This window comes from Cyprinus carpio, chromosome B2, assembly GCF_018340385.1.
Source record: "Cyprinus carpio isolate SPL01 chromosome B2, ASM1834038v1, whole genome shotgun sequence".
In the NCBI taxonomy this organism is placed as follows: Eukaryota; Metazoa; Chordata; class Actinopteri; order Cypriniformes; family Cyprinidae; genus Cyprinus; species Cyprinus carpio.
Genome location: NC_056598.1, coordinates 24,802,579 through 24,827,694, shown reverse-complemented (window position 1 = coordinate 24,827,694; position 25,116 = coordinate 24,802,579). Strand labels below are relative to the sequence as shown.

General features: G+C 37.1%; 1 protein-coding gene across 6 annotated transcripts in view; it reads right to left on the bottom strand.

The window, feature by feature from the left end:
• pard3ab (par-3 family cell polarity regulator alpha, b) overlaps positions 1 to 25,116 on the bottom strand; it is a 76,155-nt gene that overhangs the window by 4,565 nt on the left and 46,474 nt on the right. For 4 of the 6 annotated variants that reach the window (XM_042718803.1, XM_042718805.1, XM_042718804.1 and 1 more), the window contains 6 exons: positions 24,016 to 24,060; positions 22,498 to 22,728; positions 22,133 to 22,352; positions 18,848 to 18,955; positions 17,370 to 17,600; positions 384 to 501 (listed from right to left, as the gene is read on the bottom strand). In XM_042718803.1, coding sequence (XP_042574737.1) covers positions 384 to 501; positions 17,370 to 17,600; positions 18,848 to 18,955; positions 22,133 to 22,352; positions 22,498 to 22,728; positions 24,016 to 24,060 — 953 coding nt within the window. The remainder of the gene's footprint in view (positions 1 to 383; positions 502 to 17,369; positions 17,601 to 18,847; positions 18,956 to 22,132; positions 22,353 to 22,497; positions 22,729 to 24,015; positions 24,061 to 25,116) is intronic. The other 2 variants (XM_042718806.1, XM_042718808.1) reach the window with 1 other exon arrangement.

Genomic DNA, 25,116 nt, shown 5'->3' with positions numbered 1-25,116 from the left:
AAACATTGATTTTTAAACTCAGTCACACACAACTTCATCTTGCACACATACATTCAGCCAATTGCAGTTCTTGCCTTAATTCATGATCTGCTGAAGTCATGGCTGCGGTGATATGGTTGAACAGATGAATGGATGGGTGTACAGTCCAGATGGATGAAAACATGGTGATGTTAGCATTGTTAGCGGATAATGTCAGTGTCAGAGGTGACATGCTCCTGCATGCAGTGGTCTCATGTTAGCGGTTAGCATTAGCCCAGGCCTGGAGGTCGTAAACATAACTGCCCCAGTCCTTGGACTTAGTCTTATCCTTCCTGGGAGCTCCCAGAGACCATGGGGTGTACGTCCAGGGATCATGGGTGCACATACACAGCTCACACACTCACCCAGGACTGCTCCAAGCTGTAGGGGCGGTGGTGATCATCTGGCTCCGCCTCTTCCTGCCGGACCTGCTGGAACTCCTGGCGTAAGCGCTGGATTCGGTCGAGGTTGCTGGGCGTCAGCCTGTTAGGAGCAGGAGGAAGAGGGCACATGATGACACATTAGAACATTACATCATAATCCCTTTGATCATATACACTCCGGAATGACAGGTGTTGGAAGTGCGACCCTGTGTAAAAGGTCACCTAGTTACGCTCCGCTACCTTTATGAGAACAAAGGTCAAGGTGTCACACACGGTGAACAGATGGTCCAGATACCTAAATGGGCAACAAACACAGCCTCTCCTATGCTCCGCAAGATCAGATGAGGAAAGCCCGCAGCAGAATTCACCAGACACGGACAAGTGGCAGTTTATATTACAGTATAGACGTGCATGTGCTTGTGTGAGAAAGAACCAGACAGATTTCCTCTTATTAAAATTCCATAATCACATGTTGAGTGTTTACGATGTAGAAGACAGCAACTGGGGCTTTTTACACATGAGCAGATGTCCAGTTTAAAACACACAGATGCAGTATATACTGTGTCATAGGAGATGAATCGAGATAATTTAAGAACGCAGACTAATCAGAAAACATGCATGTGTTTCTATTTAATAGATTTCCATTAATAAAGAATAAGTTAGATAGATAGATAAAAAAAAATAAATAATATAAATAAAAAAAAAAAAAAAAAAAAGATATCTATCTAACTACACACACAAACAGATACAGATATCTATCTATCCGTCCGTCCGTCCGTCCGTCCGTCCGTCCGTCCGTCCGTCCGTCCGTCCGTCCGTCCGTCACTTTGCCATATTTGGGGTAAGTGAATTTTAGTGAAGGATTCATTTCATTAATTAAAATTAGCTGTAACGCGAGACTCTTTCTGTGCAATTTCTTAAAGGAATTGGCTTGTAAGAGTCATTTGTTTGTGGGTCAGAATATACTAGTCACAATATACGGTTGTTTTTGAGTCCAGCAATGCTTAACATTATTTCACAGCACCCAGGTCTTTGCATCCCGTCACATTTCAGATTGCAAACTCACAACAGAAATATAATTTCTCACATTTGCCGTGGCGGTGCAGATTCAGCATCGGCTCAGCGGCGCCACTGACACACACATAAAAATACATATACTGTAGGTCAAACATTCGTTCCAAAACCACAACTGAACTCTTTCTCTTACCATTGAAACACTTAGACTTGATCTAAAACATACAACAATCAATACAAACTCATCAAAAACACAAATACATCAACACCATGGAGCCATTTAATCCAATAAGAGAATCAATGAAGAACTGCTGTAATGTTTCCGGAAAGGCTAAAAGAATAACCTTGCAACATCTAAAAGCATTACAATGCCCAGATGAACAAAGAAAGCCAGCGTGAGTGTGTGTATACATGCTGACATGGCAGTAACAGTACCTGTGCGAAATTACATTTTCATTGCCAGCTGCATTGATTTAAACACATTTGTTCTGTTCTGACATATTTCTTTTTTTTTTACCAGGGCGCACATACATACAGCATAAGCCGGACAGGATGTCCCTCTGACCCCATCATGAGATTACTTATTTCACTGCCAACAGCTGGAGCCATTTAAAACAAAAAGTGGCATAACTCCTAGATCAGACCGAGAGACTCACCGGAATTACACACACATTCACTCGTGACACATAGAGGAGCTTATTTAGCAGTCATGTTTGAGTAGAAAGGCTTGTGTGTCATTCAATACTTTAAATCTGACTGACGACCATAAAATAATTATAAAAGCATGGCACAAAGCCAGAAAATCCAATATAGTTATGAAAATGCAACATTCCTCAAGTGTCTGCCCATATACTGTAACTAGTTTCTCTTTACCATAATAAATGTGATCTATTTCTGAACTCGAGGGCAAATAGCTTTCAAAGTAGACCTACTGTGTGTGTTATGAATGACTGCAGTGTATATTTGTGTGTACGTATGACGAAATGCTTAAAACTAATTCAAAATGTATATAAATTGACAAAATTACAGCCACAAGTCAGGTAAATCTTACAAAAAATAAAAAATAAAATCTAACTTTGGCGACATCTTCCAAAGGTAAAAATTATTCATACATTATTATAAAAATGCATGAAGTTCTCTTTTAGGAGTTTTAATGATTTGAGTTAGAGTTAGTCTCCGTTTATCATGATTAGCTTCTATTAAAGGCATTTAAGATATTGAGGTAAGTGTATGAGATTCTAAAGTAGAACTAACAAAACAGACCCTCTTAAAGGGATATTCCACCCAAAACTTGTGTCGTTCCAAACCTTTGTCTTCTGTGGGACACAAAAGAATATATTTTGAAGAACACTGGGAACCAAACGACACTGGATCGACTGTATAGACAAAAACACTGAGACATTTCTCAAAATCTCTTCTTTTTTTTTATAAGTTATAGAGGTTTGGAAGGACACGAGGGTGAGCAAATGATAGGATTTTCATTTTGGATGGAGTATCCCTTTAAAGAGCATCACTTTCAATAGTGTTCCACATTCTCCTGGCATTTTTATCTAACAGCTGTGAACTCAAAGCACCAGAATCAGGTCAAAATAATCAATACACACCAAGCATGGATGAAAATGACAACGTAGTAATAACTTGTCTCTTTTATTACTTTAAATGAACAGAAAAGAGAGTTGGGAGTGAGAAGGGATGAAACCAGATCTGTTTAAAAGGACTTTTCACAGGTAAACATACATGCTTATGAAAAACACACACAGTTTACATGGGCACTTATTGTTAATTTAGCCCATTATTTTTCTCCAGCACTCTATAAAGGCTGCCATTTTGTGGTCAAGAAAGTGCAGCACAATCAAAAGTGTACTTTACTGTAAATTCATCATTGATATGATGAACCCACCCAGTGTAACACAACATCTGACATTCATCCTCTCACAGACTCATCTAGAATTATTCCTCTAACAGCCTCATCAGACAGTCTTCCTCTCACAGCCTCATCTAGAACTCATCCTTTCACAGCCTCATGTAGAATTCATCCTCTCACAGCCTCATCTAGAATTATTCCTTCAACAACCTCATTAGACATTCTTCCTCTCACAGCCTCGTCTAGAATTATTCTTCCAATAACCTCATCAGACATTCTTCTTCTCAAAACCTCATCTGATATTCACCCTCTCACAGCCTAATCTAGAATTCTTCTTCTCAGTCTCATTTGACATTCACCCTCTCACAGATTCATCCGACATTTATCCTCTCACAGTCTCATTTAGAATTGATCGTCTCATGGTCTCATCTAGAATTCTTCCTCTCACAGCCTCATGTAGCATTCATGCTCTCATAGGCGAATGGAGCATTCATGCTCTCACAGCCTCATCTGACATTCATTCACTCACAGTCTCTTCTGGAATTCACCCTCTCACAGCCTCATCTACCATTTACCCTCCCACAGCCTCTTCTAGCTTTCACTCTCTCATAGTCACATTTAGAAATCACCCTCTCACAGCCTCATACTGCATTCATCCTTTCACAGCCTCATCAAGCATTCACCCGGTGCATAGAGGGAGAAGTCTGATTATAATGACTGTTATGATCTGCAGGACTCATTACCAAAATGGCTCATCTAGAGGATGCAAAGTCTCTGCATACAGTCATGCAGCAAAGCTTTTAAAACCACTGATACACAAAACGATAGATATGAGCAGATAAAACCTTTCTCTCTGACAGATCTCTTCATAAAAGGAATGAATGTTCCGCCCGAGCATATAATGCAGCATCTAATATCAATATGTAAACAGCTTCTAGCTTGTGAAAGGAGATTTGGAGACATATGGTCTCATCACAGCTCATAATTTGTTCTGAGAGCAGTGTGCATGTGATGTAAGGAATTGTGATAACGTCGGTTTTAATGTACTTTAAAAGACCTCCTGTTGCCATTAGAGCATATAAGAATCACTATCGCCGTGGTAACCATGCATTCCTGCTGAAATGGATAGACCACATTATTTTAGGCAGTTCAGTGGTTGCTATAATGGAAAGAGTGTCACAAATGCTGCTGTGCACTCAACACCTTGTGAGGAAGATGAACATAAAAGCATAAAATCAAAGAACTGACTATATAGACAGACAATATATCAATAATCAGATCAGTAATTATCAAAATCATAATTGTTTTCTGTTTAAATTGCTGGCATCAGTCCGATTATGCTGATATTTGAAGCTATTAGAAGTCTTGTTTTTTCCCCTCATTTGAAACAGTACACTTTTTCTATACCAGGTTACAGGTTATTGGCTATATCATAAATGTTACATATAAATATATTTGTTATCTTCACATATTGATGTCAAAATTGGTCATTTATCAGTTTGCCAATATTCACAGTCACTTTAAAAGGTGGACACAGGCAACAACAGAAAGAATATCACAAAAATCATATAAAAACTATATCGTGACATATATACACAGACCATTACCCTGATATAAAAGTTTTTTATTCTTACCCAAACATATATTAGTAATACTGTCCACCTCTAAACTCCTGTTAAGCTTTTCTGCAATTCACAGCTAATGGGTTTCTCTGAGTAAAACAAACAATATGTGTGCAGACATTACTGTATGGGAATATAGCCACTGATACACACTGAAACACAAACAGATACATATCTCACTGAAAGCTGCGCATGTGTGTATTTGCGCTCAGTGGAAACTGAGAACAGGCAAGTCCTGCCAGCTAACTGTTCTGTTGAGTGAGGTGACAAGAAGAAAAAAATAAAAATAAAACAGGCGCCAAGACTGTGGCAAACTATTTTACAATGCAGACCAGCATTCACACACACACACACACACACACACAATACCTGGATACTTCCACATCAAACACGGACGCTGTTTGAATATTTATATTGTTCAAGCAGCTTTTACATTATTGATGTATTTTCTAATCCAATAAATGAATGAAGTTAATTTTCCTACTTTTCCTCCCTTACGTTTACACATGCAAGCACATGACGTTGTATTTCAGTACTGACTGCTTCAATTAACCATTGTTAAGTCCTTAACTCTTGGTAATGTTAGAGCTGTCAAGGCTTTAATTGTGGTTCTACACTGTACAGCACTTTGAATCACACCACTTCTTTTTAACAAGGCATTTAATCAGCATTTGACTTTCAGAGAGTCGGGTTACTCCGCCTAAAGGGCACTGATGTTCATTGACACAGTAGGAAAACATCTTTAAAGCGTTTTGAAGGTTATAGTGAGAATCTGTTTAAATGATGGTGTTGTGTTTATGTCAGATGTGCTGCTAATTTGAAACATACGGGAGCATAAACTCTTTAGGCAGTATGTGAGGAATGGCTCTAGTGGCCCATTGAGCCTTGAGTTTAAGTCACATCAAAGAATGACCTTCACATAAATACACACTCACACACACACACAGATGGTCGAGGTCCAGAGGTGCAGATTAGGCTTTTGTGGGATCTTTCTTGTAAATGGCTCAAGAGGCCTTTGCGCACTCGCACACAGAGACACAGAGACCTGTGTGTGTATAGATAAACAGTTATGATTGATTTCAGCACCGTCGGAGGCAGTGGGGTTCAGCTCCCATGAGACACTGCGTAGCAAAGTGGCAGACAGACTTCACCTTTGAAGACAGAAGAATGTTTACGTGTGTGTTTCTGATCTGTGAAAACTTGCAGGAATCACTCACTTTATGTCCAATTAGTTAATAAATCAAAATAGGTTCAGGATGAGTTTGCATCTTCCTGTGCTTTTTAAAACCAGACAGCAAAAAAAAAAAAAAAAAAAAAAAAAAAAAAATGTGAATATGCAGACTCTAGACAGTTGGAAACAATCAAAGAAACACAAGAAACACCAATACAGTCACCACAACAAATATCGTATGAAGAAAAACTATTTGTATAAACCCACAGGGGCCATTTTTGTCAACCACACATAGACTCAAAATCAATAACAGTCAATAGTTTGGAATAATTAAGATTTTTTTGTCTTTATATGTTTTTGAAAGAAGTCACTTATACTCACTAAGGCTTCATTTTATAATAATACAAAAATGACAGTAAAAATGTGAAAAATACAATTACAATAAAAAACGTTCTATTTTAATAGATTTTAAATGTTAATTTATTTGAATTTTCAGCAGCCACATGATCTTTCAGAAATCATTCAAATATGATTTGCATTCTAAAGTGACTAAGAAAGTAGCGCCCCCTTCATCAAAAAAAGCTGCACAATTTGACGTAGCACAATATTCAATGACACCTTAAAATGTAATACTATGAGCAATAGTGATGCAAGTGGTAGTAAAATGGGAAGGAGGTGGACTGCTTCTAAAAAAAAAAAAAAACCTGACTAGAAACTTTTAATGATTTTAACCGAAAATTCCCTCCAGTGTGAATTACTCTCATATTAGTAGTACAGATACTTATATGTCCTCTGGGGGACAATATGAGCTTTAGGAGCAAGAGAGGTGACATTTCCGCAAATATGTCCATCAACGCTTCTTCCTAATGTGTCTGAGAGACTGAGAGAGAGCAGTGGAAATAGCTGCCCTTCTCTCACCCTGACTGGACTAAAATCAGCAGGAAACTCCCAAGACCATAGAAACTACCAAGTATACAATGCTCAGTGGACACACCTGAATACACAAACAGATGGGAATTCTAAATTGCCTGAAATATCCGGGTTTTGTCTTTGTTTTCCTATTGCCCTCTAAAGGCCTTATACTGTACGTTCTGTGTATTTGCATTGCTTTGACTGCTGTTTGTAGGCCCCTCCTTCTCGCACGACACAATTGGTTGATTATGTATAATGCATGCACACTATTGGTCAATTACTATTTAATGATTCATTTCAGCAAGTGTACCGCCACATTCACATATCACATACACTCGTATTAACAGATTATAGGTGTCAGGTGTCAAAAACACATCACTCAGTGCAGTTTTAGGTACATTTGCAAACAGCAGATTGAAATGTGAATGTAAAATTCAAGGGAAATGTAAAATTAATTTTTTTTTCTATGCGTTAATCCCAATCAGAATCACAATAACTTAAAAGTGGGTTTGTGAGCTAGTAGTTTAAAAGAGCATTCACACTAACAGCGATTTGAAAGCTAAATTAACTAAATTAAGCACTTTAAATTAAGGGTTGCCTATAGCTTACTTATTTTATACATTCATAAACAGAATTTCATGATAGTTTTTTTTTTTTTTTTTTTTTTACATATTATACATTTTTTTTTAAATATAACAAATTACATATAAAGTATTTTGGCAGCACCTGGTGAAAAAAAATGCCATTAAAAAGTAATAACTCAAAAACATCAATATGCTTTTACAATGGTATTTACAAGTTACATGAAATGTACATGATTTACATGAGATTCCAACGTGCTTCTAGGAACACCATATAATACCATATCATGTAAATATGCAAATATCCTGGTACACACTGGCATCATACAGTGGTTTACATGTGGTTGCCATGGTTACAGGAATAATGTGAGTGAAGGGTGTGTGGTTTCCATGGTTACAGTCAGGCATAGGTGGGCAGATTTGTGTGGTGTGGTTACCAGGGTGCACTGCGGGTGAAGAGCTTTCATTAATGTGACCAAAAGATAAGGCTAATGGACTGGCGGTTTACGGGCAAGGAGTGCGTGTTTGTGTATGTGTGTGTGTACTGCTGCATACTGACTCCTAATAGTATTAATCCTGTGCATTTAAGGGAGTCAGTACTTATTGAATTTTCATTACTTCTGCTAACACAATCACGTGTGAGAGATGTGTGTGTCAGATCGATAGCAGCAGAGTGATTCCCCATTCTGATCATTAGATCTGCTTTGCCGATCAGTGTCTTAACATTGGAAGGAAACATTTATGTCTACGACACAGTTGTGTAAACTAAGCATGTCAACATGAGGCCAATTTAACAAGGCTCAACACTAAAGAAAGTGAGACAAAATAGGCAAAGTGAAAGCAGGGATAAAAAAAGTAGCCTATTAGGTGAAAAAGAAAGCCTTGTTCTCAACATCTAGGCACGGGTTGACTTCTATAGAGTTTGGAGCTAGAATATTTCTAAGCTAATGGCACAGTAGTCTAAAAGAGCGTTCACACACTGACAGCAATTTGGATTTCAACATGGAATTTATTGAAATTCAATTAAAAGTAAATTCAACAAACTTGAAATGAAATGGAAGTGGCAACAGAAAATATCTTCTGTATTGACAAACTTGAGTGTAACAGATTCTCGAAAAACATTCTATGTAGTATTTGTTGATCAAATTTTGCTATGTTGATGTTACTCTCAAAAACAGAGGCAGATAAAAGTGAGTTTGCAGGGATACTTTAAATGGACTAAAAGATTGGAGAAGTACAGAGACTCAGTGAGAGTTTCACTGGAAAATCAAGTTGGTTTCAAAATTTTGAGGTAAAAAAAAAATTACACAGATGAATCATTTGCAATAAAACCACTAACATGGATTTGTAAAAGAAACAGGGTGAGATTTTATTTCATGCTGACTTTAATGGCACTCTAGGAAATCAAATTCTTCCCATAATGATCTATAAATCTGCAAGGCCCATAAAACTTTAAAAAAAAAAGTAATAATTGGTAATACTTAATGGGATTACAGAAGTTAAATTCAAATAAAGTGTAATTCCTGTATACTAAATTAATTCCAATTGAGGATTTGGATTGAAATGTAAAAAGCATTCTCAATTCACTTCCAAATGGGACATTAAGTTCCGGACACATTAAGCCATGGTACAAATGTGGTGGATGCAGGTTTGAGTCCAACCTGCAACATGTACTGATCCTATTCTATCGTTCTCCAATGACCATTCTCTAGTTTCTAATAAAGAGATAAAAGTGAACAAACCCACTTCTATTTGATTCTGGGAATGCCTTTACCTGCATGCAACACTGTCTTAAATTTTATCCAAAATCAGGCATCTTAGAAAGCTGCATAATGTCTGAGTAGGCAGCTTGCTTGGGTTTGGAACAGGGCTAATGTCTTCACAGGAGAGATTGAGTAGGTGTGAGTGTGTGTGAGAGAGATCTGTTGCTATGAATGTTCTAATTGGCTCTCTGTACTTCCTGTAACTCCAGCAGTCGGCCTGTTAGCGACACCTCACACACTTCACTGTACCTTTCCAGGTCAGTCAGGTCATGTGCTGTGAACAGACCTACAGAAAACACTGTTAACTGTCACACACAGGCTGAGGAAACTCCTACCAAGTGCTTTTGACAAAATCAGCTCATATTTATATTCAAGTCATGATTATGAGTTACAGCGTTCGAATATAAACTCCTAATGACTCATTCATCTGAGTGACACGTTCTACAGCAGCCATTAACAACACAGACAGTGAGATAATATTTCTAAGCTAATGTCTTATAAACGCACAAGCACACGCAGAGCTCACAGCGTGACTGAGCGCGAGCATCGACAACAGAACCAATTAAATCTGAACATGTAGTCGTGCGCGCAGGGGGACAGTTTTAATGTCACACTAAAGTCACTTCTTCTCTCTGAAATATGAAGTCACCTATCACCATTAAAACTGTCTGCAGGCAGCTGAACGTGTTTTAACAAAAACCTCTGACTGTTACACAAAAAAGGTTACAGAACTGCATTTTATATGCTTGTCTTTACCTACACACCGTGTTAACTGAACCAGTCCATGTGATTTCTGTGATCGTCAAGATGCACATGATAGCTAGAGTGAGCTGTCTGTATTGCGACAAAGTCAGTGAAAAAAATCCAAGGTGGCAGAAAAAAAATGCCAATTTTAAATATACTAATTTCATTTAACACGAAAACCAGTGACAAAAAGCGAACTATTTTATAGATTATTTCTGTGTCATACATTTATATGCTTATTAGGTTAATGCTTTTAGCTTAGCAACATGCGAACGTGAAACTCAATTGTGAGCCACGTGAAGAGCACTATTTCTATATTGATTTCTAATGTAACTTTCCGATTCGGAAACTTATGAAGTGCCATTTCTCTTAACTACAACTAAAACTATAAAAAAAGTTTTTCTTAACTGTAATAAATCATACTTTTTTTATATTCAAAATGTTGCTTTGGTAACTAACTGAAATTAGTTTTTGACGTACTAAAATTACTAAAATTTAATCTAAATAGAAACATTCATCACAATATTAATACTATAATAGCATATAAATAACGATGCTTAGAAGGCAGCTGCCTTGGTAAAGAACTGACATCAAGCAGCTCACTAGACTTTAGTTGCTACAAATTCGTCAACACGTTTAAACCTGGTGTGTTTTGCAAAAGATGCAAGATCTACTCTGCAAACAGTCACACTTGACACCCTAGAAGAATAAGAAAGAGGACAACAACAAACCACACACAAATTTGATTCTTAATAGTAGAATGCTAAATACACAGAGAAAGCAGCCTACATATAGGGAAACAGAAAAAACATAAGAAAAATGACAGGGAGAGGAGAGGTGCGTTCCCGACAGAAGAACAATGTTCTGTCAGAAAAGTAGGTCATCTTGTTGAGGGGTCAGAGAAAGGGCATCCAACTCAATTCAGCGGAACTCTTTGATTCACTTACACACAGACAAACAGACAAACCATCATTTCACATGCAGCAAATATACAGGTGAATTCACTCACCAAACAGTGTCTAGCTTTGTATCGAGAGTATTGCATACTTTAAAGGAAAAACTGCTACATCTACTGATCCTATCCTACCTTTCTCCAATAATCATTCTCTAGTTTCTAATAAAAAGATTAAAGTCATTCCAAAAACACTGCAAAGCATCTCCTTTTAGGCCATGTTTACACCTGGTATTAACGTCCTGGTAGAAAACGCTCATCAGATTATGTCAGAGTAAAATTATATTTGTGAGATATAATTTAGAGATAATAACTGGAAAGCAAAAAAATAGCATGTTGCTACCAGGTGTAAACAGGGCCACCTTTTTTAGCAATTGCTTTCTAATAAAAGCTACAGAGATAGTCCCAGAAGCAATTAGGGCCATAGTGGTGATCGAGGAGGTCTGGGATCTCGGTAACGTTGGTTTTTGGGTCACCCTGACTCGGTTCTGAACTTTCGACCTCTATTTGACGTCACGCCTCAAACCAGTAAAAGTTAAGCATATGAAGTCGAGAAGATCTGAAACCATATGCCACAATACACAATCTGATGTCTCAGTGGAATATACAGATGGTTATTATCCGCTAATGTCTGTTTAGCACTATACTCGGTTTGTCATCTGCATGTGTGGCCTCATAATTAATAATCAGAAGTTATGACAGATTAAATCCATTAGAGAATATTGCAAATACTGGATTTAGTTACATTATGGGAGGCCTGTTTGAGTTCTCAGAGCGAAAGAGAAAGATTTCTTCTGTTTGTGTCAATTGTCAATGTTTATCTACACAGAATTTTCATTAATAACAGACACACAAGCACACACACAGAGTTTTGGATGAGAGATGATTCATTCTTTTGTGTTCCACAGATGAATACGGTTAATAAATGATGACAGAATATAAATTTCTGGCTAAAGCATTCCTTTAACTCTTTCCCCACCAGCATTTTTGAAAAAAGTTGCCAGCCACCGCCAGCGATTTTGATGATTTTCACTAAAATCTGATGGCCTACGGTACTGTATATTTTGCTGTATGAATATTTGAATATGCAATACACCAAAATAAAGATCAAAGCCTCTACTTTTAAACAAAATAATCTGTTTTATTCTAGCTTAAAGCATTCTTTTTTTTATCAACACTTGAATATAGTAAGGTTTCATAAAAATTTACGATTTTAAGCAAAAAGGTGAGAAAATCACATTTTTATCAAAAACTACATCTGGATAATATTCAGAACGATTATCAAAGCATAAATCCAGTAAATCGCTTCCATCAACACCTCCAAAGCTTGCACAGACATATACCACTTCCTGGATCATCATTTTACTCCATAACATTATGCCATTTTCATTTATACTGTATGCTGTCTATTGCCGATGATCGGATTATTTATTATCTGCATCTGTTTACGTAAGAGATCGCTAGTTTTTCCATCCTGTTCTCGTGTGTTTTTGTTCGGAAGGTTTTGTACTCATTCAGAAGATGTGTAATACCACCCCCGAGTGTACAGTGAAAACACGGAAAGCCATAAAAACTCGTCAATGACAGGGAAGCGTTGTCTTCTAAATGATGAGATAACTCGTCAATGGCGGGGAAAGAGTTTAATGAGCTTTCTTTGATTAGCCAGAACATGAAAGAAACGAGGGAGAGTGAATTACTGAGAAAACATATCCTATTAATTGTCTCAGAGATAAATCAACATGAAAAGGGTAATGTAGCTTTAGATTGTGTTGAATGTCTTTTGATCCATTCATCATTAGAACATCTAACTTGGCCCAAATGAGAGATGGTTAAACCACCAGCGCTGTGGGGCTTCATTAACGTCACCCCACTGCTGTTCATTTATAAACATTAGACCACGATCAGACACAAACTCTCAGTGGCTGAAACCACAGACCACCAGATACTACAAACACTCAGACCCCTCAGCGGATCTTTCCAAAACAAACCATGTGTGCAGTGTATGGATGAGCCACAGGGTCTGGAATATCCGCTGTGTTATGATAATGGTTAAAATAACTTCCAAAATAAACCCAAAAGACATACAGAGCATCAAAAAACTGATTTAGTTTTTTTTGCTCTTTTGACACAAGATTTTAATGTACTGTAACATTCACAACACAAGCTCCACCTAGAGCCAAGTATTCAAACTTAGGCATGTTTCATGGTAGAGTTTCAGTCTATTTTTGCCTCAAACAAATTGAAAATGATAAAATCTAGCTAATGCATCTTTTACTAAAGCACTATACAGTTATAGGCAAACAAACACTTTCTGTACTCTACTCAATACAGTTATTCAGAACCTTATAATCTTCATGTTGTGTTCATGTCTTTTTCCTGAAGATGTTAGTTAATATTACTGAACTGGACTAAAACTTCATACAGGTTATACAATTTTTTGATAATTTCAGTACTTTTTTGCAATTTGCTTTTACAACAGTGGTGTTCATGGACAAAAACGGCCAGCCTAAAGAAACTTGTAGGTTTATAATTTTGTTATTATGCTATATTATTACCAAATAATGGATTCAATCTTTCCCTTAACTTGTTTTCTTTCAATCGACCCTTTACAGTTTGACTGACAGGCGATCTGACCAATCATAATGCTTAATTTGCCATTTTTGTCTGGCAAACCAACCAGACCAGTAGATTAACGCTGGTGGACTTGAACTTGAAAAATGGTGTGTACTGACATCTTCCCGCATTTGAAACAAGATACCTTCTAATGTTCATTCATGTTTATTTCACGCTACAATAAGAAAAGAAGAAGAGACGATCAGATCACATGATGCTTGAACTGAAGAGCTACAGCAATCTGTCACGACACATTTAAGAGCTACAAAACAGTATTTATTGTTTGAACTTAAAAAAGACTAAATCTGAAAGCTGAGACTTTGTTTCATACTTTAAGTAACCTGCTCTGTCTTGTCTGTCGGCACGTTGTTAGTTTTCTCTTTGCGCAATGTAATTTTCACTGCGTGAGAACATAATGTATGGCATGGTTTGTCGGACATAGCTGCAGTAACAAAGGGGGGCGGGTCTTTGCGAAGGGTCAGTTAGCACAGGTTTTGTATTTCTTTTTGGAACTGATCTGAGCTTGAGCAAAACATCGCCAAAATGATCCACAAATAATGCTTTTTTCAAATAGAAAACTGTAAACAACATGAGCATATTACACCAAATTTTACATATCACATATTAATATTCAGCAACTTGGCTTATCGGAATATATATATATATATATATATATATATATATATATATATATATATATATATATATATATATATATATATATAGGAATATTTGTACTCAAAAATGATATTCTGTCATAATTTATTCCCTTAGTCTGTGTTCACTGGACTCCAGTGTTGTTTGGTTTACAACATTCTTCAAAATGCCATCTTTTATGTTCCACAGAGGAAGAAACTCATATAAATTTGGAATGACATGAGAATAAATGATGACAAAATGTTCATTTTTGGGTGGACTACACTTAACTAGGCTCACATGGAGGACAGCCAATCAAAAGTCAAACAACAGCAAAAAGTCTTCAACACAAGCAGCTAAAGTTCAGAGGGGAAATGATGATCCATAACATTATCTCTCAACATGAGATAAAACTAAATGCGTATCAAAAGTGTACAATATGCTGATTGTAACTGAAATCAATCTATTTTCCAAACCACAGAGGTGGCCTTTTTCCTTACAGTGGCACATCTAAATTCTGCTACCACTCATTGCTCTCCTCTTTACTCATTTATTTCTTTTAATTAGCAGTGGTGTCACACTCTCTTTATCCATCTGTAAGCTGCGAGTTTGTTTCTGACGCTTTGGTTTTTCTTAATCCGTGCTTTTTTTCCACGCAGCGTGCCAGGGAATGCTGATAATGAGCTTAAACTTGTGTGTGTATGCATGTGTGTGTGAGTTCTCAGCATGAATGCTGTGGGATTAGTCAGATGTTTACCCTCTGTGTGCGTTTGGCTGCTTTAATTGGCCTCTGCAATGCTCATTCTTTAAAATTCCCTACAGGGCTCATAGTCAACTCAGCAAGAGTGCGCGCGCACGCACACACGCACACACACACACACAAACACACCGACAACTAAAGTTCATCAGGAGGAATGTTGATTACACAGGGGCTCCTTCGCTGCGGTGGGAGACCAGAGACACGGGCAGTGGCCCCATGGTCATCAGCTTGCAAGTGAAAAGGAAGGGCTCAGATATCTTTGCTCAAAACGACAGAGAAAAAACATGCAGAAATGGGTTGTGTGTGTGTGTGTGTGTGTGCGCACGTTGTCACTCTCTCACTCAAATCTAAAAAGTCAATTAAATAAAACTTGAGTGAATCAAATCCCAGCTCAGAGAGGAGGGGTTATGAGTGGAAATGAATAAGAGAGATTGAGTTTAATTCATTTAAACTGCCCGTCTCGCTCTCACTCACACACACACACACACACACACATCTCTCTTTTTTCTCTGATCTATTACATTTCTCTGATCCTTCCATTAACAATGAAATCCTCTGAGCAATTCAAGAAAAAAACATATCAACAGATCACAAGAACACAGATTAAACAGATTACAGACTTAAAGATCACAAACACACATGTTCTAACAAAGCCACATCAAACCTGGTGGGTGGACAGAGACCCTGCAGAGAGAGACATTTATAATTGAAGTGACAACCTCAGATATCAGCCACATACACTGCTTCATTAACTGTTGTTAGATTTATTTAATTCCACTGTCTTTCATTTAATTAATTTTTTTCTTCTTTTTGTCACCATTGTGTGTGTGTATATTATATATATATATATATATATACACACACACACACACACTTATTATGCATGTAATAAAAATAGGTAAAGGAAACCTTCACTATGCACAAACATCGCTCGCAAGACTCCTTACTTCACATCTTAGTATCATCATTACACCTCAGCTGGACTTGAAGTGTGCGTGTATAAGCCTTTTATCAGGTTTCAAAAAGTAGTTCTGCTGACTGAACAGATATATTTCTCATTTACTTAACCGTTCTGCACTGAGGGACTTAAACCATACTGCATCTGACAGCCAGAATGCTACAACACTCTGATTTCTAGGTCAGATACTGTGTGTGTATGTGTGTGTTTGTGTGAGTGTATAAGTGCGTGCCTGGCTAAAGCAGTGATATTGTAAAAATGATTCTATTATTGTTAGATTTCCACTATAACCTCTTTCACAACTGATATCGGGAATTTTCGAAATGTTTAGAGACTAACCAATGGCTCAAGATTTCTCATGTTCTGGAACCAACTGTGCATTTCAAGTGTTTACACAATACAAGTTTATGCAAGAAAAAGGACTTGGTCGGTCCACTTTAGTTTAGGGCCAAATGAAAATGTGCATAATGCTGATACAAAAAACTGAAGAAACAAGAAACATTCTGCTCTGTTCATGAGAAACAAGAAACATTATGCTCTGTTCATCAACTCAACTTTAAATGCCATTCTTAACTGTGAGAATATTCTCTCTAATTAAGGTGATTGACTAAAGATTTATTAAAAGATTAATATTAAAGGAAATGACAAAGACACTGTACACATTTGTCACAGCTGAAAGGGATTTGCTCCTTAAAAGTAAAGATACTGTTATTTTCCTGCCGTTTTAAAGACACTAAAGAATGACTTCCTGTTGATAACAGCTTCAATCAGTCTCAATATCTTAAAACATCGGAAAGGGACTTTTCCGACGTCCACAGCTGTTTTAGCTACATAGTCTCAACTAATATGATCTGACAGCTTGCAATAAAGCTGATTGGCTGAAACTCAGAAAACAGGAAGCTATAAGATCACTTTAAATGCTATACTGTTTGTATAATGCATCACACACACAATCCTACACAATGTTTCCTTCTGAAGCCCATAAAAACACACCCACCCACACACTGTGCCCCCTTTAAGATCCACTTCCCATGCAGATTTGTGAGGATAATTCCCACAGTTCCATTCTCTGCGTCTCGCTGGAATGACACCCATTTCCTGTTCCCTGAGGGTTCTTACAGGAAGTGGCCTTCCTGTTTCTCTCTGCCTGTATTTGTTTTAGTCTCAAGAAAACATGCAACTCTGACACAACCCAAACAAAACATTCTCACACATCGGGTTTTATGCAAGCCCTCGAGAATGCGTTCAACACTTCACACAACTCAAGGAGATCGTTTAGAGCAGCATCTTGACTTCAGAATCACAGGTTAACTCACTGATAGCTCAGGAAGTAGAAATACTGTGATATTTAAAAATAACAATGTTGTACAGTAAATACCTGTCTGATGTAGAGGGCTGTCCGTTGCGGGTGTTCTGTTTGTGTGTGTATGGTGAGTCTGGAGGCGTGTGGATCCGATGGTACCCGCCGTGTTCCAGTGAGCCGATTCCGGCGTATGGGGGCTCTTCGGGAGGAAGTGAGGTCAGGGTGGACCGGCTGAAGTCTTGGATCTCCGCATAGTCTCGCTCTCTGGCCTGACGCTGACGAATCTCTCGTGTTTTAGCCTGGATCCTACATAGACATACATTGAAAAAGGAATGACAAAATACACACACATTAAAAAGAATAAAAAACTGAAAAATAAATATAAAAACAACCGGAAAACAAATAATAATGGACAGATCAGGATGAACAAGGAAAACGTGATTTATTCCAGTATAAATGAATGATGTTCAATTGAGTTTCATTTGGTACTAACCTAAATACCTGGTTGTTATAATGTTAATGCTATTAAAATTAAATTAATAATTTTATTAGTATTTCTGACATTTCTTTTTTATTATTACTGATGCTTAGGCAACACTGTATACAATAATATACACAAAATAAATATACTTAAACATTAATATATAAATAAAGTTAATATTACATTGTTTTATTAGCCTTTCTAGCATCTTATTTATTTTGCACTTTTTGTTGTATATATTGATATTTTGGCAACATTGCATGCAAAAATATATACAATGTAAATATTCCAAAACATTAATATATAAACATGCATATATGTATATTACATAAATGATGTAGAAAATAAGTATATATATATGCACGTACATATTTGGATAAAAGAGCACAAAGACCCAATGCCTAATGTTGTTTAGACCCCATTAACATTCATTTGATAGACAAAAAATATTTTTTTGTCATGAAGATTAGTAAACAAAGCCAAAATTTCATTTTAAAAAAAAAAATGTTTTGGTGAACTATCCCTTTAAACCTGAAATCAGTAGTTTCTTCATAGGTCCTAAAAACATACTGAAACACCTTTCTAACCCCCATCAGAAGCAAGATGATAAATGGGTGTGTACGAGAGAGAGAGATTATTAAAAAGATTGAAAGAGTGGGGATTTCTCAGCATGGTCTCACAGGACAGAAGGGAAAACGGGAGGGGGTTCACATGGCATTATTAATAAAACAACATGAACATACACACACCTGCAGGTGAACATTCACACGATGAACTTGAAACAACTAAAACATATTAGGCTTAGCTAAAGCATTAGTATGCAAACACACACAAAATATAAAAGCATCATAATGCTTTAACAAAACACAATGATGAAACAAACAACAGGACTGAAACAATCACTGAGGAAGAAGGTTAGAGGAAGTGGGTACGGCTGGCAGGTAAAGTGACAGGAAATCCCTCTGATTAGAGGCTGATGATAGTTAAGATTAGCTCTGACTCTGTGTGTGTGTGTGTGTGTGTGTGTTCTTATGCTACTACTGTGTGTGTGTGTGTGTGTGTGTGTGTGTACCTCTCTTGTTCTTGTCTCATTCTGTGCATCTCTTCCTCCGATGGCTGAGCTTCCTCTGCCTTCCACTTCGGACCATCCAGACGCTCGTCCTTACGGTATTTCCCGAATCTTTAACACACACAAACACATGTCACATTCTTCTCAAATCAACTGTTCAAAAGCCCAATAACAGTTTATTTTAATTATAAAAAATATAAATACATTTTTTGGAAGTTGCATTTAAAAGCTTATTGATTCAAAATACTAGTCATGTTTCAATTGTAATGGACATTATACTTCTGAAAAAAGCTCTTAAACCTGTCTGCTCTAATTAAACCGCCGTTAAAGCTCTTAATCCATCTATTCTAATTCATTTAACAAACTAATCACTGTTTTGCAACTCTGCAAAGCAGCGAGCGCGAGAAGTCTTCTCTTCTTTGCAAATCTTTGTTTTATCAAGCATATCGATTCATTAATATTCTGCTGACATGTGCGAGGACTGAAGTGTGTGCGAGAAAGCCGAAAGGAGTTTCAATACCTTTGTATGCCTATGAGTTCTGATATTCGGCGGATCTCATTAATATGTAGAGCGCTCATTAATATGTAGCAGGTATCTTTGGCTCAGTGAGGCAGATGACAGCCATTAAAACATTCCACTGCCCCAGAAGCAGTCTAAAATATTCAACGTTTTCAAAAATGATTTATCCTATTGCTGACAGATTCAAAAAGCTTCAAATGAGCTGTGTTCTTGCTTTCTCTCCCCTCCAGTCTTCTCCTACCTCTACACTAAACTTCATGGAAACTCAAACTTTTCCTTTGTGTCTTGGATGTGATTGTCCATTCTGCCTAGAGTTCAGGAACATACTGTCACTCCACAGAGCACACAAATGCACAGTCTATCAATATTAATTATTAGATTTCAATCCCATTATTTTTTTGTATTATTACAGGAATACTAGTGAGATGCGCTGCTGTCTACTGTCTATATACAGTACCCGTACACAGCACAATTTCAAAAGTTTGAAATCAGTAAAATTTATTAAATATTTTATTCAATAAAATGCATTTAGTTGATCAAAAGTGATATTTTAAATATATATATATATATATATATATATATATATATATATATATATATATATATATATTATTTCTGAAGAATCATGTGACACTGAAGACTGGAGAAATGATTCTGCTTTGCCATCAAAGGAATAAATTTCATTTTAAAATAGATTAAAAAAGGAAAATTACTATTTACAATATTTCACAATATTGCAGTTTTTACTGTATTTTTGATCAAATTAAAGCAGCCTTGGTGAGCATGAGACACTTTAAAAAAAAGTTGGAAAATATTACTGGTGCCAAATTTTTAAATGGTAAAAAGCTTAATTAACAACGTTTTTATCAAATTTTAATTATATTGTGTCTAGCTATTATATGATTAAAGCACAGAAAATTCACATTTTCAGTTAGAACTTTTCTATCAACACTTCAGTAATTAAAGGGGTGGTTGACTCTTTTTTTCTAGGCTTGTGTTTATGGGGTGCAGTCTAAAATGTGTTAATGCTTAGTTTTTAAAAAAGCGCATTATTTTTCACATAATTTACCTTTATTCTACACCGCTCTGTCCCTTCTCATATAAACGCGCTGATGATTTACTGCTTTTATTAAACCCCTCTCTCTGATTGGTTAGCTGGTTTTAAACGTCCGTTCCTCACCTCAAATTATGCCCACCAAGAAATCCGAAAAAATAAAAAAAATCGCCTGCACCAGGCACGCCGCCAAAATAAAACACATCGGCCAAGCAAAAAAACTTATCGGCCGATGCAGATATTTGAAAAATGCCAAATATTGGCTGATGTATTGGCCTTGGCGATATATCAGTCCACCACTAACTGTAAACAATGGAATTGTGGGGCTGTTCATATTGCTTTTCAATTTGAGCCCGAATGAGGCACAGAGAATATTAGTGAAGAGGATCGCGCAGAACCTGTGAAAGCATGGCTCTTAATGGTATGTTTTTTTGTTGTTGTTGTCTCATATTTTTAGATACACTGTTATTTGTAAATGCTACTGCTTGTGTTAGTTTTTTAATATATGGTTTTATCCTGATTAAAGCTTTAATACAGCATGGCAACCGCACCCATGTTTAACGTTTCTCATAGCTATGTGAAAATATCTGTCTGTCTATACACATAAAATGTATAATTGGAACACAGTTCACTGATGATCTGAATGTGAGAGAGAGAGAGAGAGAGAGAGAGAGAGAGAGACACAAAGAAAAAGATAAAGAGAGAGAGAGAGAGAAAAAGAAAAATGAAAAGAACCAATTGTGGGGACGCGAGGAAGAGGATTAAGAACCGCTGCTATAGAACACTGATTTTGAAACTTGTGAATCCATTAGAATTGTTAGAAGACAGAATACCAATACATATACAAACACCCCTAGCATTCACCCACAGTCAACAACCACTCCCAACCACTAAACCACATCCCAAAATCATATGCATTGAACTTTCATGCATGTTCCTGGGGGCGGGGTTTATCATGGTTTGTGACATCACAAACCTGGAAGTAATTTGTTGTAGTCCCGTTTTTGAAGGCATTAGACTGCTGTAATTTTAAAGACAATATCTCTGTTTGCATTGAACTTTCAGCGTCCTAACTTTGCAGATATTGTTTATGGTCAAACAACAACATTACACACTAACTAACGTTAAAAAAAGTGAAATCGCAATCAACCACCCCTTTAATTTTTATAATAAAAATTTTTTTTTTTATTATTTTATTTAATGTATTCCGGGACTATAACCCTCAAGAACATCTAATGTTAAGGCTAAAACAAAGCCTTCTTAATTCATGAGGCAGCATGAAGCTTGCGAAGGCAATTTTGGGTCATATCTAGAAAAGAGAATAATGAAGAAACTCTGTGATTTGTTATTTTGAACACCCTAGCAACCTCCTAACAACACATAAGAAACCACCCAGAACACCTTTGCAATAGCACTGCAACCTGCCACCTTAGTAATGTGCTGGTAAGATCAGCCTGTCCAAACACCACTCATTTTCTTCACTCACATCTTTCACCAATTTTGTTGCTCTGCCTATTGTTGGCAGAGTCTTTGAGACGGGAACACGCCTATGATGCGTCGGTGGGCAGCTCACTAGGCTTTTTATTCTATTGTTAGGTTTTGAGGTAATTAAGGACATGAAAAAAGTGCTCTGGGCTCATCTGCGCTCTTATCATCATTATTCTTAGTCTCTTTTATCTGACACAAAAAGCTGTTCAGATCTGCTTTTAATTACCTGAACATCTCTCCAAGACCTTTGAGCATTCCTTTCTTTGTTTTACCCTTCTCTTTCTCTGGCTTCTTTTTTTCCTTCCCCCCTTTTTCTTTCTTCTTGTCGTTTTGAGGCTGGTTGCCATTGATCAGCTGTTGCTCAGTGACGGGAAGCGGAGTGAGATCAGCTACCGTGGAAACCGAATCCCGCCCCGATCGAGAGCTTCCTTCAGTATCCTCCTCCACTACAAAAAAGAAAGAAAGGGAAAGCTGTTATTATCATTCATAATCAACAAAAGTTAAACCAGCTAATCAAATTAACAGCCGTTATCTCGACATTTGCCAAATTTTAGTGCATTCGCTGATTAAGCCAATCAGGAGCAGCCGTACATGTGTCCATGCACTCCTCTTCATCCTCATTGGCTGTTGGCCTGTCGTACGATTTGTCAATCGCGGCTCGGAAGCTCTCGTTGCAGCCCCGCCCCCGTATGATGCGTGGCCGTGGCCGGTGAAAAGGCATGTCGCCGTTGAGAGTCACCTCAGCGACGGCAGTCTGTAAACTTTCCAGAGAGCTGGACTTCTTTAAGCCGAGAGACGGGCCAACATCATGTGAGGAAGAGCCTGAGGAAGAGTTCGCTAGTTAAACCACAAAGCACATTCAACTAGTCATGCATGCAGTCTGTCAGCCAAAAATATCAACCGTAACCCTGATAAAAGCAGCTATATTTATCTGAACGTTATGTGGAGTGTGTGTGTGTGTGTGTGTGTGTGTGTGCGCGCATGAGCTGCTATCGTTTGTAGTCAGCCATGAAGACGTGAAGATGCATTTCTCTATTAAGTGATGAAGATAAATGAATGCAAGAGGAGGCCAGAAAAGATTGTGTGAATTTATCTTCATCACGCAGCGCTGCCTTATTGAAGTGTGTCAGACCGCCCCTGCTATTTATAAATATAATACAGTTATGTGTTTGTAATACTGCAATATTACAATAAAAGTGATAAGATTTAATAAGATTTTCAGAACAAAATGCTTTACAACACCACTACAACCTGTTGTACCACCATGGCAATAATATATAAAAATACAATAATATATGTAAATAAAAAAGCATATGTAAAAATGAAAAAAAAAAAGGGGTCAGTGAATTTTTTTGTGACATTAACATTTACATTTAGTCATTTAGCGGACACTTTTATCCAACTTACAAATGAGGACAATAAAAGCAGTCAAAACTAACAAAAAATGCAACAATATGTAAGTGCAAATGACATTTATAATGTTACAAAAGTTTCTATTTCAAATAAAATGCTGTTCTTTTGAACTTTCTAATCAAATAATTCTGAAAGCAAACATATTAAGCAGCACAAATGTTTTCAATATTGATGATAATGAGAAATTAATTACTTGATAATAATAAGAAAATTCTTAAGCACCATTAGAATGATTTCTGAAGGATCATGTGACACTAAAGACTGGAGTAATGGTTGCTGAAAATTCAGCTTTGCCATCACAGAAATAAATTCAATTTTAAAATATATTTAAAATATATTCAAATAAGAAAAAGTTATTTTAAATTGCAATAACATTCCACTGTATTCCCATTTTCCTGTTTTTTAATCAAATACATGCTTGACTTCTTTCAAAAATATTAAATTTATTAACATAAATATCAATTGTGTATTTTAGTGCTTTCTGGATCATTTCATTGCTAAATTGCAGAGCATGAATGCTGTAACCTCTTTTTAAGATGTTCTGTTCTGAGTGGTGACAAACGGGACTAGCAAATTAATCAGTGATGAAACAGCAGGAAAAAAATAATCTCAGCACTGAAGAAAAACAGGCAAGGATTTAGTAATCCTTCAGTGTGGAAGAGAAGTGAGTGTGTGTGCAGGAGTGGTCATGCTTACCTGGGTGGATTTCTGTGTGGTGTGTGAGGTTAATCTCATCAGCCACTGTGTGAGGGGCACACACACATACATCGACAGGACGGTTAGTTTGACCATTCAACATGCAGCAAGCAACCAGGCAAGTATCACCATCAACAAATCAGACGACTGAAACAATCAGTCAGTGCTCATTAACAAAACGGTGTGTTTCCACAGTGATTCTACTGATTCAGATTCATCACTTTTCCACTGAGACCGTGCCAGTGCCCAAACTGACCTCATTCCACGTTTCCCTCCAAAGGAAAGGTGGGAATAATGTGATCTATACTTCATTCCTTTTAACTTGCTGATCTCAAAATCAGGAAATCACTAACGTCAGAAATTATGCAAAATAAATGTAAATGTGAAAAACTCCAAATAAAACAAACACGTTGTCGTTTGGCTCTGGAGTCAGTGGAAACATCGAGCAGATGTGCAGAAGGTTCTGCAGGATGCCTTGTCTGCACACTGGCACCAGCTCCATTTCAGTGGTAAAGCGGTAAGTGAGAAACATCCAGCAGAATTGGATGAGTGGAAACAGTGTTCAGATTAGAAAGCACATGCACAAGGGAGACCAGTGCAGACTTAGTGACGGTGGAGTGGTGAATGGTGATGCTCAGAATGAGAGGCATTCTGAGAAGTGCTCTTATAAAGAGAGGAAAGTAACTTGAGGAATGGATTAGATTTCGGGGTGGGAATTTATTTACTGGGACCGACCTTTAGAGTATCTAGGCCCAAGCACAGTGTTTGGGACTGATCTTTATAGAGTATTTAGGTCCAATAACTGTGTTTGAGATGGAGCTTTAGAGTATTTATGTCCAAGTACATTTACATTTAGTCATTTTGCAAGTAAAGTTTTTTGGGAGAGACCTTCAGAGTATCTAGGTCTAAATAATGTGCTTCGAGTTGATCTATAGAGTAATTAGGCCTAATTACCTGTTTTTAAGATTGACCTTTACAGTACTGAAGTCCAAGAACTGTGTTTGGGACAGACCTTTGGTGTATCTGAGACCAAGTAATGTGCTCTGAGTTGATCTTTAGAGTAATTAGGTCCAATTACTGTTTTTGATATTGACCTTTAGA